General features: G+C 41.8%; 2 protein-coding genes across 8 annotated transcripts in view; one reads left to right on the top strand and one right to left on the bottom strand.

Annotated features, from left to right (window-relative positions):
* Nucleotides 1-353: 353 nt before the first annotated feature.
* ctnnb1 (catenin (cadherin-associated protein), beta 1) lies at nt 354-10,703 on the top strand. Of its 3 annotated transcripts, none has more exons than XM_060922079.1 (17): nt 354-527; nt 3,382-3,430; nt 3,731-3,955; nt 4,267-4,520; nt 4,598-4,836; nt 5,106-5,307; nt 5,435-5,579; nt 5,697-5,800; nt 5,902-5,931; nt 6,295-6,633; nt 6,733-6,891; nt 6,973-7,092; nt 7,320-7,470; nt 7,930-8,051; nt 8,297-8,357; nt 9,567-9,791; nt 9,969-10,703. In XM_060922079.1, exons 2-16 carry the CDS (start codon nt 3,418-3,420, stop codon nt 9,773-9,775), a joined length of 2,373 nt encoding a protein of 790 aa, XP_060778062.1. In that variant the 5' UTR covers nt 354-527; nt 3,382-3,417; the 3' UTR covers nt 9,776-9,791; nt 9,969-10,703. The 3 variants fall into 3 exon arrangements, with proteins under 3 accessions (XP_060778062.1, XP_060778064.1, XP_060778063.1); XM_060922080.1 differs by lacking the exon at nt 354-527 and adding an exon at nt 639-1,568; XM_060922081.1 differs by lacking the exon at nt 5,902-5,931.
* A 994-nt stretch (nt 10,704-11,697) lies between these two features.
* ulk4 (unc-51 like kinase 4) overlaps nt 11,698-14,447 on the bottom strand; it is a 227,467-nt gene continuing 224,717 nt past the window's right edge. For all 5 annotated transcript variants that reach the window (XM_060922070.1, XM_060922071.1, XM_060922067.1 and 2 more), the window contains exons 36-37: nt 12,774-12,859; nt 11,698-11,911 (exon numbers count right to left, since the gene is read on the bottom strand). In XM_060922070.1, coding sequence (XP_060778053.1) covers nt 11,797-11,911; nt 12,774-12,859 — 201 coding nt within the window. In that variant the 3' untranslated portion in view covers nt 11,698-11,796. The remainder of the gene's footprint in view (nt 11,912-12,773; nt 12,860-14,447) is intronic.

Raw genomic sequence — 14,447 nt, 5'->3', positions numbered from 1 at the left:
CCCTCATGCCCATCTGCTCAGCGTGACTCGAAGGACACGCGCTCGAGCCCACAGTGGAACGGCCAGGAACCTTAATGAGGGGGTGCGTCCGTCTGCCTCACCACACCTCACAGCACATGTGTTCCTGCGCAAGTGTGAAGCAGGACTACGTCACTAGAGGATTTTACCTCAGCGTTCATGTTTAAAAACTCATATCAGCAAAAAGATTTGAATTTGGATTATTGCCAGATGTTTTCTCTGTTTTTACTCCACTCATGATGATTTAAAAAAAAAAACCCGAACGGAGCAGGATCTAGTTTAATCAAGGCGGAGGGATATCATGGCCGCAGGAGTTTTTATAATGGCTCGCGCTAATGGTTTGACGCCATCTTACTTTGCTCGCTGAGGGAGCAGCGCGGATATTTTACCCCCTTTTCCGCCGAGGAGGTGGAGTGTATTACTCCTGCGGGTGGTTTACACACGTTTTTACCGGATTGTAGTGTAAATTGTTGATCGCCTGAGGAAGGAATAGCCATCCTTTGACGCAGGTATGTGGCTTTTCGTGATGTAAACGCGATAATTGTAACGTAGCGGCTTGGTTCTGTCGGTAAGTGCGCTAACGTTAGCCGACTCCAGCTTTCCGCTCACGCCGCTGTGTGTTCTTGCAGCAGTGTGTTCGCTAAATGGCTAGTGGACCGAGTGTCCAGCTCGGTATGCGTCATTCATCCAAGTCTGTTAGTTTTTAGGGTTTTTGTGTGTGTATGTAAGTAGTAATTTTGGTGTTTTGTAGCCTAAAGGTGGCTGTAGTTTGATGAGCGGGTTTGCTGCTAGTTGGCTAATCACCTAGCTCTGTTTGGACGCTTATGGTGGTGAAGCTTTTCCCGATTCCCTGCTGCTCCGAGTGTGGTGTTATAACCACAGTAGGCTGGACGGGTGTAGGATTATATAACCAGCTAATACTTCGTGAATAAGTAGTGCTGACTAAAGGTTAGTTGTATTAATGTTGTTTGTCCTACTTTGGGCTGAGTGAGCGGACTGAGTGAGTGAGCTGTTTACTGCAGCACTAAACCACTTCACTCAACAGAGTTCACACGGATAAACACTTTAATACAATTCCTTCCTGTCCTGTTTCCTAGTGTAATATCTGACGTTTTAACATGTTAGAATTTTAGGTCAAATAAAACTCAAAGGCTCTGTTGTGACCCTAGCATAATTGTGTATCCAGCTTGTGGGAATGTAAAACAAGCAAATAAACAAGAGCTAAAAATACAGGCAACGTTAGTAAAAGAAAATGTTCCCATTCCCATATACCCTCCCCCAGTTATAAACAAAGGGTTTTAAAGTGTAGTTTTGGCCTGTGTGGTTGGAGAGGAAGTCGAGGAGGAGCCTGAGTGTGAAACCTGAGTCCGTGAGCTGAGGGTCCGGATCGGTTCTGGAGGGAAGTGGACTTGTACATTCTTTCTGCCAGCATTTACACTGCACGCACACACACAAACAGCACCTGATTTTTGTCTGCCTCGTGTTGGGAGCTGGTTAGGAAATAAACGCGATTAGTTCACACACTCCGAGTCCGACTTCATCAGCTGCAGGTCAGTAATCACGACTGTGTGTGTTGCACTGAATTGACTCGGTTGTTTCTTTGGTGTCGTCGGTAAAAAAAGAAAAAACCCTTTTGCTAGTGAGCTAAATGTGTGTTTACATTTTAAGATTTAAGTGTTTTTGAGTGGTTGGTACAGATCTGATAAATGTAGGGTGGTCTTTGCCTGCGACTTTTACCGAGCAATTCTGTAGCAGCATAGTTAATCCTCATGGACCTGATTTTGATTTGAAAGTAAGATTAAGGAGCTTAATGTTGGGCATTTCGTGTTATATCCATATACACCACTGTTTCCACCGTGAAGGAGCTCAAGCATTTAATAATCTCAGCCTATGGCTTGTACATGCTTTGGTGATGTTTGTTACAGACTTGTACCAAGTGTCAGTGTTTGTGTGCTGGTTTGTTCAGCCTTGGAAGGCACTGTTTAATCAGGGAGTTGGAGATGCATGGAAAAACTACTGTGCTTGTGACTCTTCTGAACAGTATGAGCATAGCTCCAACCAGCCCTGCTTTCAGACCCCATGGATGAACCGTTACCAAGGCACTTAATTCCACACACTCATATTTTTGCTGTTTTTCATTAATTAGAACACTGACTACAGATGGCTTCAGATAGCTTGCTGGTTGTGCACCTTTTTTTAACCCATGATCAACCTTACTGAGGATTTGTAAGCAAGGTAGTGTATTGATTGAGCAAAATGGACCAGGAGTGTAAAGCTTAGTCCATGCTGGTTAGTCCGTGGAAATTAATTTTTTTTCCTTGTGTACTTTCATGTTTTTTTTTTAATGCAGCAGTGTGTTAAAATTGTATTGCTAAAGAAACAAAGCAGTCGCTGCAGTTAAAAATATGCATCTTTGTCTTGGACTAAGAGGATTGTTAAAGGTTGTATGATCTTTTTTTTTGTCTGAAACCTTGTTGCGTGCGAGTGTAAGTCATGCCACTCAGTGTGTAAGGCCTCCATGCTGCTGACAATCACCACAATTGAGTCCAGATGTTGGAACCTGCAGGTTGAGCCATTCGCTGGCTGCTGTTTTCTCTTAGCAGTGTCAGAGTAGCACGGTTCTACACACTGCTTTATCAAACATTCAGCGGAGAAGGCTGTCATTTGTGTTGAACTAAATTAGACAGGGTTGTGTAGTTTAACTCTCGCTGCATATTTAATGTGTAGTTTAATTGTGGCGGTTCTTGCGGTTGAATTTTTTTTCTTGTTCGTATGTGTGTAATCAATTTTAGGATCCATAGGATGGAAAATTTTGTTCAGTATCCTGGTGAATTTTTCGTTTGCATAGAGAAGGCACATTTGGGGCTTATGTTATGGTAATTATGTAGGATGGAAGCAACACTGGGCCCCTCTAGAGTATGCAACTGTCATTGAGCATCAGGTGTTAACTGCGGTTTATGGGTAGTAGGAAGTTAATAGTTTGAACACATTAACCCTGTAGGAGTTTAATGTTCTAACAGGCATAAAATTAAGATTGCCCAAGTGCGTAGTCCTTCCTGAATTAGTGATATGAAAACACTGGCTTCATTCATTGTGGGACATGAGTTGTTAGTTGATTACTGCCCCTACATAAAAGAATTGTGTAGTTGTCAATGTTGGGTAATTAGAGAGGAGTTGAGATCACAGGCAAACCTGCTGTATTAATGAATTTAACTGTTCACAAAAAGGTAATTTGACACATTTGAGTCAGTTCAGCTTTCTCTAAGCACATGCTGATATTTGCTATGAGTTGAACAGGCAGTAATGTTCATGTCTGAATTAGTGCATCACCAGAGTGACATTAACTGTGCCTGTTTGTTTCAGATTAGAAAGCTGTGCTGGAGGCAGGCTGTGAGGAACATGGCGACCCAGTGTAAGTTTTTGTCTGGCACCACCCAAAATTATTTTCCTAAATGTAAATAGAGATTTTGCTTCTATGCAATTAAATTTAGATTTTATCTGTAGTCCAGTGATTAGTATTGATGTGTACTAATGGTAATTGCACAAAAGCTTGATGGTATTCAGAGTAAAGTGACAATCACTTTTATAGACCAATTTCCAAGCATCGCTAGTAGACTTGTGCATTTGTAAATTACAATCACTGATTATAATTTGAACATTTGGGGAAATTGCAGACTGATTGCTGACCCTCTGCTGCTCTTTCCACTAACAGCTGATCTGATGGAGCTTGACATGGCGATGGAGCCAGACCGTAAAGCTGCAGTTAGTAACTGGCAGCAACAATCCTACCTGGACTCGGGTATCCACTCTGGAGCAACTACCACTGCTCCCTCCCTCAGTGGCAAGGGCAATCCAGATGATGAGGATGTGGACAACCAGGTGCTGTATGAATGGGAGCAAGGGTTCAACCAGAACTTCAGCCAAGACCAAGTGGCAGGTTTGTGTGGGTTAACCCTGAGGTGCACATGCCTGGGTAAAGCAGAATTTTTCTTAATTGGTTGTTGATCCCTGTGAAATAAATTGGGTTATTTTTTTTAGTGCTGAAATTGTTAGATCACTTGGTGCTTATGCATGTTGAATCTCTCTGCAAGCTCTTTTGTTTTGCTAGTCTGTGTGCTTTTATTAATTTTTGTTGCCATGTAGAAATTTGTACTGCAATGCTAAGACAAATGTGTTCAGTATGTTTTATGATCACACAAGCCACTCTTGTGTACAGCTATAGACTGTCTTGCATTGTGCTGTCTGTAGACATCGATGGCCAGTATGCCATGACCAGAGCCCAGAGAGTGAGGGCAGCTATGTTTCCAGAAACACTTGATGAGGGCATGCAGATTCCTTCCACACAGTTTGACAGTGCAACCCCTACCAATGTGCAGCGCCTTGCTGAACCCTCACAGATGCTCAAGCATGCTGTGGTCAATCTCATCAATTATCAGGATGATGCAGAACTGGCTACACGAGCTATTCCAGAACTCACAAAGCTACTAAATGATGAGGATCAGGTACAGTGCTTTTGTAATATAGGGTGTGCTGTCCATTTTCTGAGAAGGGCACATTTTGATGTTTCTTTGCTTTCCAGGTTGTGGTAAATAAGGCAGCAGTTATGGTGCATCAGCTCTCCAAGAAAGAGGCTTCACGCCATGCTATCATGCGCTCTCCGCAAATGGTGTCGGCCATTGTGAGGACTATGCAGAACACCAGTGATGTGGAGACAGCCCGATGCACAGCTGGCACTCTTCACAATCTCTCCCACCATAGAGAAGGGTTGCTTGCTATCTTCAAATCAGGGGGCATCCCAGCTCTCGTCAAAATGCTGGGGTTAGTCCTGTTGTCATGGTCATGCTTTCATCCTGATCATTTCTGGTGGTTTAGTCGAAAAAGCAAAGCTCTTGTATTTCAGATCTAGGCTTTAATGATGGCAGATAGTCTGTCAAAGTCAGAAATGAAGAGAATGATTAATACTGAATACTTAAATGTTGCATCAGACCTTTTATATATAATGTCTGGTCATCTGGTGTTTTGTGTAAGGCTTATTTTTTTCCACAATCTGGTTCCTGGTCTCATTATGCGTGATCCATTTTCTTCAGCTCTCCAGTGGACTCTGTATTGTTCTATGCCATCACGACTCTCCATAACCTGCTGCTGCACCAGGAGGGAGCCAAAATGGCTGTGCGTCTGGCTGGAGGCTTACAGAAGATGGTGGCATTGTTGAACAAAACCAATGTAAAATTCCTTGCCATCACAACAGACTGCCTTCAGATCTTGGCTTATGGCAATCAAGAAAGCAAAGTAAGATGCATAATATGCTAAATGCATGTTGATTGTTGGGACAGTTCTGCACATTTCAAATAGCATCATGTATCTGGTTTAATGAGATTTTGCTCCTGCTTGAGTCTCATGCTGTCTGCTCCGCTAGCTCATCATCCTGGCCAGTGGAGGCCCCCAGGCTCTGGTCAACATCATGAGGACATATACATACGAGAAGTTGCTGTGGACCACTAGCCGTGTGCTAAAAGTACTCTCTGTATGTTCCAGTAACAAACCTGCTATTGTTGAGGCTGGTGAGTCAACACACATTTTGCAGCTTGCTTCAGGGTTACATGGTCTACATTTCATTTACATAAATTTGTCTTTATTTTGTGCAGACTGATGACCCAATTCTCTTATGTGCTTTTCAGGTGGTATGCAAGCACTGGGTCTCCACCTTACAGATCCAAGCCAGCGACTGGTTCAGAATTGTCTATGGACTCTCAGGAACCTGTCAGATGCTGCCACCAAACAGGTGATGCCTCGTCTTGTTTTTTCTCCACCTCTTTTACACTTTACTCTATTCTTCCTACATGAGCGCTCTCTTTTTGTCTCCCCACTTTTTCCATGGAGAAGACCTCCTTAGCTGAAGTAGATGTGATGCAGGTAACGGTCATTCCTGCCTTTATCTTTGGAGGGTCATGGGGTTGTATCCAACACCTGACCTACCAAAAGTTAGGGTGTTTAACATTTAAAGGAAAACCATGATGAAATGAACGCATGAACAGATGCTACATGTGATTGTAATGCCTGCCACACACTTTACTCACTGGTTGGCATAGTGGCAGAATGTTGTGGAGTAATTGTCCTTTATCTTGTGGTGGTGGTGGTGGTTGTGATAGGATTAAACCTCATCAGTATTTCTAAATCTGTCACAAATAACCTCTTATTGGCTTTGATTTGTGTGAGTTATGTTTGCTTAGATTGGTTTCTAATGGAGAACTTTTTTCTGTTGCTTTCCACTTACAGGAGGGCATGGAGGGCCTGTTGGGCACTCTGGTACAGCTTTTAGGTTCTGATGACATCAACGTGGTGACCTGTGCTGCTGGTATACTGTCCAACCTTACCTGTAACAACTACAAGAACAAAATGATGGTGTGCCAGGTGGGTGGCATTGAGGCACTAGTGCGTACGGTCCTGCGTGCTGGAGACCGGGAGGACATCACTGAGCCTGCGATCTGTGCCCTTCGCCACCTCACCTCCAGACACCAGGATGCTGAAATGGCCCAGAATGCAGTACGGCTACACTATGGGCTGCCAGTGGTGGTTAAACTTCTCCACCCCCCTTCACATTGGCCTCTTATAAAGGTACCTCATAGTAGCCATTCACATCATTCTGCAACTTGTTTTATTAATCTCTTGCTTTGCTGACATGCATTTTTTTGAATACATACTTTTTACTCCTAGGCTACAGTCGGTCTTATCCGTAATCTGGCTCTGTGCCCTGCCAACCATGCACCTCTTAGAGAACAAGGTGCCATCCCTCGATTGGTCCAGCTGCTTGTCAGAGCCCACCAAGATACCCAGAGACGCACTTCCATGGGAGGTACACAGCAACAGTTTGTGGTGAGTCCTGTGGCTTATTGCTCAGTAGGAGTAGAGGAAGGAGTGTGCGTTTTTGCTCACTGTCTGTCTGCTTTCTTGCAGGAGGGAGTTCGTATGGAGGAGATTGTAGAGGGCTGCACTGGAGCACTGCACATTCTTGCACGAGATATTCATAACAGGATTGTCATCAGAGGACTCAACACCATTCCACTTTTTGTCCAGGTTAGTTGCATCTCTCTCATGCTTGTTCAATTGTGGCCATAGCAGAGATCATGTGTAATATGAATCTGTTAAAACATGGTGCATGTCTCACTTTCTAGGAAAATTATACGTATAGCTTTGAAGTGTAATTGAGCTCTGTACTATTGAAACAGCTGGAAGCTTTCCGGTATTTATATTTTAAGTTAGTGCTGCAGTAATCCTAACCTTGTTTTTACACCCCCCCCCAGCTGCTGTACTCGCCTATTGAGAACATCCAGCGTGTAGCTGCAGGTGTCCTGTGTGAGTTAGCCCAGGATAAGGAGGCAGCTGAGGCCATTGAGGCAGAGGGAGCAACTGCGCCGCTCACAGAGTTGCTTCACTCCCGAAATGAAGGCGTTGGTGAGGATCTCTTGAACGTTCTGTTAGTTGCCAAGCGGTAACGGGAACCTAGACTTGTTCAACTGGCCACAAATGTAGCACAGGGCTTAATTGTGTAAACAGGTCATCTTTAGATGATATTGCATTAATGGCACTTGGCAGATGCTGTTATCCAGAGTGCTGTACAACACACTCTGAGCAGTTAGGGGTTAGGTGCCTTGCTTAAGAGCACTTCAGCCATTTTTGCTGGTCCAGGGGATTGAACCGGCAACCTTTGGTTCTGAAGCTGCTGCTTTAACCAGTAGGCCATGGCTTCCCCCTTTGCCTAAAGATATGAATTTTGTTAAATATACTGTTACTATGTAAGTTTAATTATATAGTAAACATGAAAGTATTTGTAATTTGCAGATCTGTATGAAACTGGCTAGGCTAAACTGTGGCTTGTCTGACTGTACTGATGGCACTATCTTTCCTCCACAGCCACATATGCTGCAGCAGTGCTGTTCCGCATGTCAGAGGATAAACCCCAGGACTATAAGAAGCGACTGTCTGTGGAGCTCACCAGCTCCCTGTTCAGGACTGAGCCCATGACCTGGAATGAGGTAGAGCAGCTCATCCCAGCTAAACCCTGTTCAAATCCCCATGCAAGATTATCACCATAAAAATGAATCCTGGGTCAAAGCCCCGCACACCATAGATTAACAGGGACATTGAAACTGACATGACTGATGTGCAGTAATTTTCTAGAGTTTCACAAGTAGCTTGGAACAGTTGAAGCATAGTGTTATTTACCCAAAAAAGTGCATTTAAAAGTTGATTATTGAGCTAATTTTCTCATCTCTTCCAGACTGGAGACCTGGGTCTGGATATTGGAGCACAAGGAGAGCCTCTTGGCTACAGACCAGATGGTAAGTAACAGCATTTCCCCAGGAAAATTTCTCTTCCACTGTAGGGGCCACCCTGTCCTGAGCAAGGAAAGTGGTCAAATAGGAATTTTCACAAGAGCACGGTTAAGTCTGTAAGGTTTCAATTGGCGTTCAGCATGTTTTGTGGCTTGATGTTGGTATTCACCCTTTCTTGCACTTATTAATTTGCATCACAGCTACAAAATTCAAGAGCATTAAATTACAAAGGAAGGAGCTAAAACGTTTTCTAGATTGGGCAAATCATTCAAGTAAACTTTTTTTTTTTTTTTTAAACTGTGACCATTAGACCCAGTCATTCAGCTGTTCAGATGAATACTGCCTCAAAAGGTTACCTACATACTTTCAGTTAAGCTGATCTGAGCAAATCATCTTATTTCAGCTTGATGGAAGTCAGATAAACTTGCATTGTGGACAAATAATGGTTGTCTTAGTGTAGTGAGTTGTGCTGCTGTTCATGGATATATCTCTTGCACTTTGCAGTGAACTTGATTACCATTTGGCATAATCCACTCTGTTCCTAAGAGCTTTTCATCCTTGGAGTGTATTAACTCACCTTTTTGTCAAATGTTGTAGGTCATCTTATTAAATCATTCAGGAAATATAAGACTTCATTTCAAACTGTAATACCAATGTCCCCTTCTAAACTGATATATAAATGAGTTCCTATATTGTAGCTTTACATCACATTTCTAAACCTATCCAACAGAGCATGTTTACATCATGATCAGTGGTTTTAATATTCCTTTACTAATGTCATTATTTTGATAGCACTTCATTTAACTACACTGATCAAGGGCTGAATAGGCTATTTGTAGTGGTCCCTTTCTTGTTGGTACAATACTTTAAACATAGTTTTCCCATAAGGTTATTCTAACTACTCCATATTTATGAACACATGAGTCACTGGTGCAACTAGTTTCTAGTTTTGATTGAGCAGTACAAACTCACTGATGGGGCAGCTGTAACTGTTTGAGCCCTACAGTGGATAAGAGGGTAATCTTTTGAGCATATGTGTTTGCATGCCCTAACTAACTAGCTACTGTGAGTGTGGCAGCTTGCACCTTCTGAACATGGGCATACATGTCTTGGAATAAAGGTTTGCTGTTGTGAGCTGCCAGTTTAATGCTTCTAACCTAGTTGTGTGCGCTCCCCCTTCCTTCCACTCCCTTTCTGCACTTCCCCTGTCCACAGACCCCAGCTACCGCTCCTACCACCCTGGAGGGTATGGGCAAGATGCCATGGGCATGGACCCCATGATGGAGCATGATATGGGTGGGCACCACCCTGGCACAGACTACCCTGTAGATGGCCTTCCTGACCTTGGGCACACCCAGGACCTGATGGATGGCCTTCCTCCAGGCGATAGCAATCAGCTCGCTTGGTTTGATACTGATTTGTAAATAAAGAACTTTTTAGGTGAGGCACTAATCTACCCAAACATGTTTTCACTGCAAGTGGATGTTTTGGTTTGGTCAATGCTTAAGCATCATGATGCAAGGCATGGTGTTGGCACAACTAATCTGAATGTGAAGTTATGGCACTCGTACTTGTGTGCTGTTCCTGACTAATAGCAGTGTTTCTTTTGTCCCATAGCTGTATTGTCTGATCTGAACGAACCTGCATTGTGATTTGGCCTTGAAGAGTTGCTGAGCGGTCTCAAGAGTGGGCTAGTTTCTCTGGAAGTGCCTGACACTAATACAAGCTGAGTTTCCTATGGGAACACGAGCAAGTAAAAATTTTTTTTTGTGTTCTGGTCCTCACTGGTGGGAGTTTTAACCGCAAAGGAGTTTTGGTGGGCGGGTTACTCAAAGAAGGCTCAAGAAGTGGATCATAAAATGGAATTTTAAACCTTAGCCTTGCCTGTATTTTTTTTCCCCCCTTTTACATTTTTTTAAAAAAAGATTCTGTAGTCTAATGGTACTTAATTAGCTTGCTTTGACACGTCTTTTATTTTGCAGTAACTTTTGTATTCTTTTCAAAACTCTTGCATAGTGTTAAATTATAGTGGTAATCCTTCATCAATTAAGATTTTATCGAGTTTATGGTGTAGAACACTAATTGAATTGTACTCTGATCAAGTGTAACATTGTGTAGCTTTTGTATAAAACCAAGAATGGAAAATGGTCCAAAACCCAGCTTTCTTGCTTTAACAAGATCACGGTTTCCAATGTTGCAAATGGGTCTACAATTGAGGGGGGCAGTTCTTTTTAAGTTCTCCTTTTTTTGATGGTAGCTGTAGAAGGTTTTGAAATGAACCCCTTATTGTAGCCTGCTGTTTATTGGAGACATGGTTATGACGTGGCTAAATAAAATAATGGACAAACTTCATTTCACTTGTCTATTAGTGTGAATGTAAGACTTGTGTACATGGTATGATGCATTTGGGCTGTTTCATGAAACATGTTGTTCATTGTTTCACAACTAGACAACAAGCCAGTGACTTTGACTTACTAAAATACATAAATCCTTGATGTAAACGTGTCAGTTTTTTTTAATACACTAGGTATATGCAGTCAGTAGTAATCTGTATGGTTAAATCAGTGTTGTAGTGGAGTCCGAGTTGAGTTCAAGTCATTAACCTCCTAAGACCCAGGCTGTTTTTTTTTTTTTTACATGCATTTTTTCTTTCTTTTTGGGCTTATTAGAACCTGATTAGAATAAAAACTAAGCATCTTTGATAAGATGTACTTTTTGAGAAAGTATGTCCACATATGTGGATTCTTGTTCTGAATTTCTAAAAAGTGCTGTCCACATATGTGACCGCTAGGCCCTAGGAAGTTAAAGAAAATTGAATTGGTCAAGTCCAACACAAGCCCTGCTATCAACAGGGCAAATAACAAGAGGGTTAACACTAGCTAGTTCATCGGTCAGCAATCAACAGAACAATGAACATGGTGTCACTTCTCGGGGTGTAGTCTTTCAAAATGACGATTGAAGTTTGAGGTTGTCCCTGTCGTCTCAATAGTTATTCCACATATGGAACACCTAGCAGTGCATGCCTTTTTAATCCTAAGGGCATTCTCACATGAAATTAGTATAAAAATTAACGTAGATATCTCATGCCAAATTATGGCACGTTTACAAAAGAGAATCAGCCCTCATCTCCAGTTTACAAGTCTGAATGCAGTTAATGCATGAGTCCAAGTCATGAGTTCTGGAATTGAGTACAAACCTGGCGTAAATTATAAATCTGAACCATTATTTAAATGAAAAAATGCAATTTAAAAATTGAAGACTTCCTGCTTTTAACACATTTCATAACCAGCTAGCTAACCTCCCTGTTGAGTTGGTGTTAGAGCAGATGTACAGTGAAGACTTGTGCTGAAATTTTGGAAAAGATTTATAATTTGCACAATAGTACATGTTACAATGAAATGTTTGATACTAAAGACAAATACAAACTTGGTTACATTGAGTAGCTTTACGAGTTACATTGAGAAGCTTTACGAGTGCTCTCGGGTCCTGTCCCATCTTGGTATCCGACTCCTCTCAAAATCTCTGCAGCCAGTGACCCTAATGCATTGTCTGGATGAGACCTAGGAAATGACAGCATTGAGTTTAGATGAAAGCGATTCTGCTAAACAGCTATTGCAGAAGATTTATAATTAATCTGAAGGCAGACATGGATGTGCAGGAATCAGTAAAGTTGGATATTGGCCCTGTGTGACTTAGATTTTAAATTTTGCTTACATAATACTCATTACACTACACCATTTCACTGTTGCAAGAATATTTATGTTGAGCCAAACCTCTTGAACATGTATACAACTTTCAGCTGATTAGAACACTGCCAAGCACAGGCCTAGTTAAAAGATGCATGTTGTCCCTCTGTATTATTGATGCACAGTGATGAATACTGCATGAACTTGTCCTATGCTCAAAAGTAATACATAACTGGTGCTGTTCAGTAGTAGCTTCCAGACAAATGCTTGCTTACACTTCAACTGGGATAAAATTAAAATCAGTCCCTTTAAAAATATAAACTAAATGCTGAAGCAATCAGTTCAGCATTTAATCACTCCAACTGCCCTTTTCTACATGAGCTCCCAGATGTACACTTGGCTAGTGTAGCTCTGACAGGGGAGAGTAAAGCTCTCATCTACCCACCCACACTGCCACAGATGGCTCGTATTGTCAGGATTTGAACTTGGAGTCTGATAGGGTGAATGCTTTTCTGTTGCATCACTTGGTAGCCTGAACATAATTCAATGAAGTTAAATATGTGCTGGAACATGTTATTCTTTATTACAAGAACTGGTGCTGACTGTACCAATAAAACAGTGCAACACATCTGTTTGACTGAAGTATGGTTAATGGATCAAAGCATGATGCCTTGCTGAAAAGCTAAAGCAGTGACTATAAAGGAGGGTGAAGCACTGGAAGGAAGGTGCTACTCACCGGTTACCATGAACCAGTTTTTGGAGAGCATGCACCAGGCTCTGACCTCCTTCTGTACGCCAACATGTGCTGTCTACTGCACCCATCTGTGTGGAAAGGAATGAAGAAAACTGAGTCACAAAGAGTAACGGGGTATCCATTTCCGTAACTTGAAACCCTTCACATGGTTAATCTTTTGATATTTTGTACCATATAGTTTTAAAAACTACAGACTACCTGAACTGATGTATATCAAAGTAAAGTTTTAGCATTTTAAAATCTGGTTAGTCTCAAGTGAAGAGACAAAATTGCATTTAAAGACTGGGCTTCCTTTCCAGTTCCACTGAAAGACACTGTCTAAAAGCAACTGTTATATATTAATTTAATGTACTTAGCCCACACCAATTTAAATTAGCTGGTTCTTGGATTTTTTCAGGAAAAACATGAAGCGAGCGGGTGAAATTAAAAAAAAAAAATGCTCTGATGGTAAAATTAGCGGTGGAAATAGACCAAACAATACAGGCAAACCAGTAAACAGAATTTCAACACACCTGTCAAAGATTTTACGCTTCTGTTCGCTGAATATCCTAACAACCACAAACACGGCTTTGCAGGATTCCCCTCCACAGGCATGTTTCTTCCACAAGTCTTTATCGAAAGTGAAAGGGGCGATTTGATTGGTTTTCGACATCACGTGACCTTTTCTGTTGGCGGGAGTTTGATTTCGATTTTTTTCTTCATTTTGCATTTTCTTCAAGTGGTGATTCTGAGAACCAACTAATTGAATTGGTGTGGCCTTAGGTTGTAATAAAATAAATGACCATGAAAATTGTCTATCTTTAAAGTTGCAGCCACATCTACCCAAGATAATCAGGGCAGGGAGTTAAAGTAAATAAAACGATGTTTTTGGGGAACAAGGTTGTGGTTTTTTTTGGTCATTTTTAGACGTGTCCCAGACCATCACCTTATCAAGACACCTATTTTAAAATAACCTGCTGCTTCAGTGGATCAGAAACCCTAGGTGACTGACTGGCAGGATTAATAATGGTGATTTATTTTCTGAAGAGTCCTCAGTGGGAACCAACTACATCTTAGTTCAGTGACCTGCGCCCTACCTCCAATGAAATGTCTGATTTAATCTTCAAACACGGATGACAGATTGGAGCACTAGGCTATGCTTATGTTACCTGGAACATTATCATTATATTGTTACCGCATAAAAGAATAAGCACCAGAGCTACTCTACTCACAGAAATTGGACTTTTTTTTTTTTTTTCCCCTTTGAGAATTTTTCAGTACTATCAATCATAAATGCACAAGTGTGTCCATGCAAAAAACACATCAAGTTGATACAGGAACTTGAGCAGTAATTAATGGGTAATTAGAGCTCATGACAGTGCAGAGGCTTTGATCTCTGTCATCACCCAAGCCTGCCTCACAAAGCACCTGTTACTAGGCAACAGTGTTATGGACCTGGGGGAGATACGCAGTTTCGACTTCTTCCTGTCCTCAATACCACTCAAAACCCTTCTTTCCTAATACAGTACACAACTCTTACTGCAGTGCTCATCTCCAGCATAATGTACAGCCTATGCACACTGTTGTGCTCAGAATTAATCACTATTTCCCTGTGTGCACATGCTGCAGCATCATTTATATATCGTGCATAAGCCATAACGTAATGTAACGCAAAAA

The sequence above is a fragment of the Neoarius graeffei genome, chromosome 5 (assembly GCF_027579695.1).
Source record: "Neoarius graeffei isolate fNeoGra1 chromosome 5, fNeoGra1.pri, whole genome shotgun sequence".
Lineage (NCBI taxonomy): Eukaryota > Metazoa > Chordata > Actinopteri > Siluriformes > Ariidae > Neoarius > Neoarius graeffei.
The sequence above is the reverse complement of the archived record's forward strand: the minus strand, read 5'-3'. Positions and strand labels throughout refer to the sequence as shown.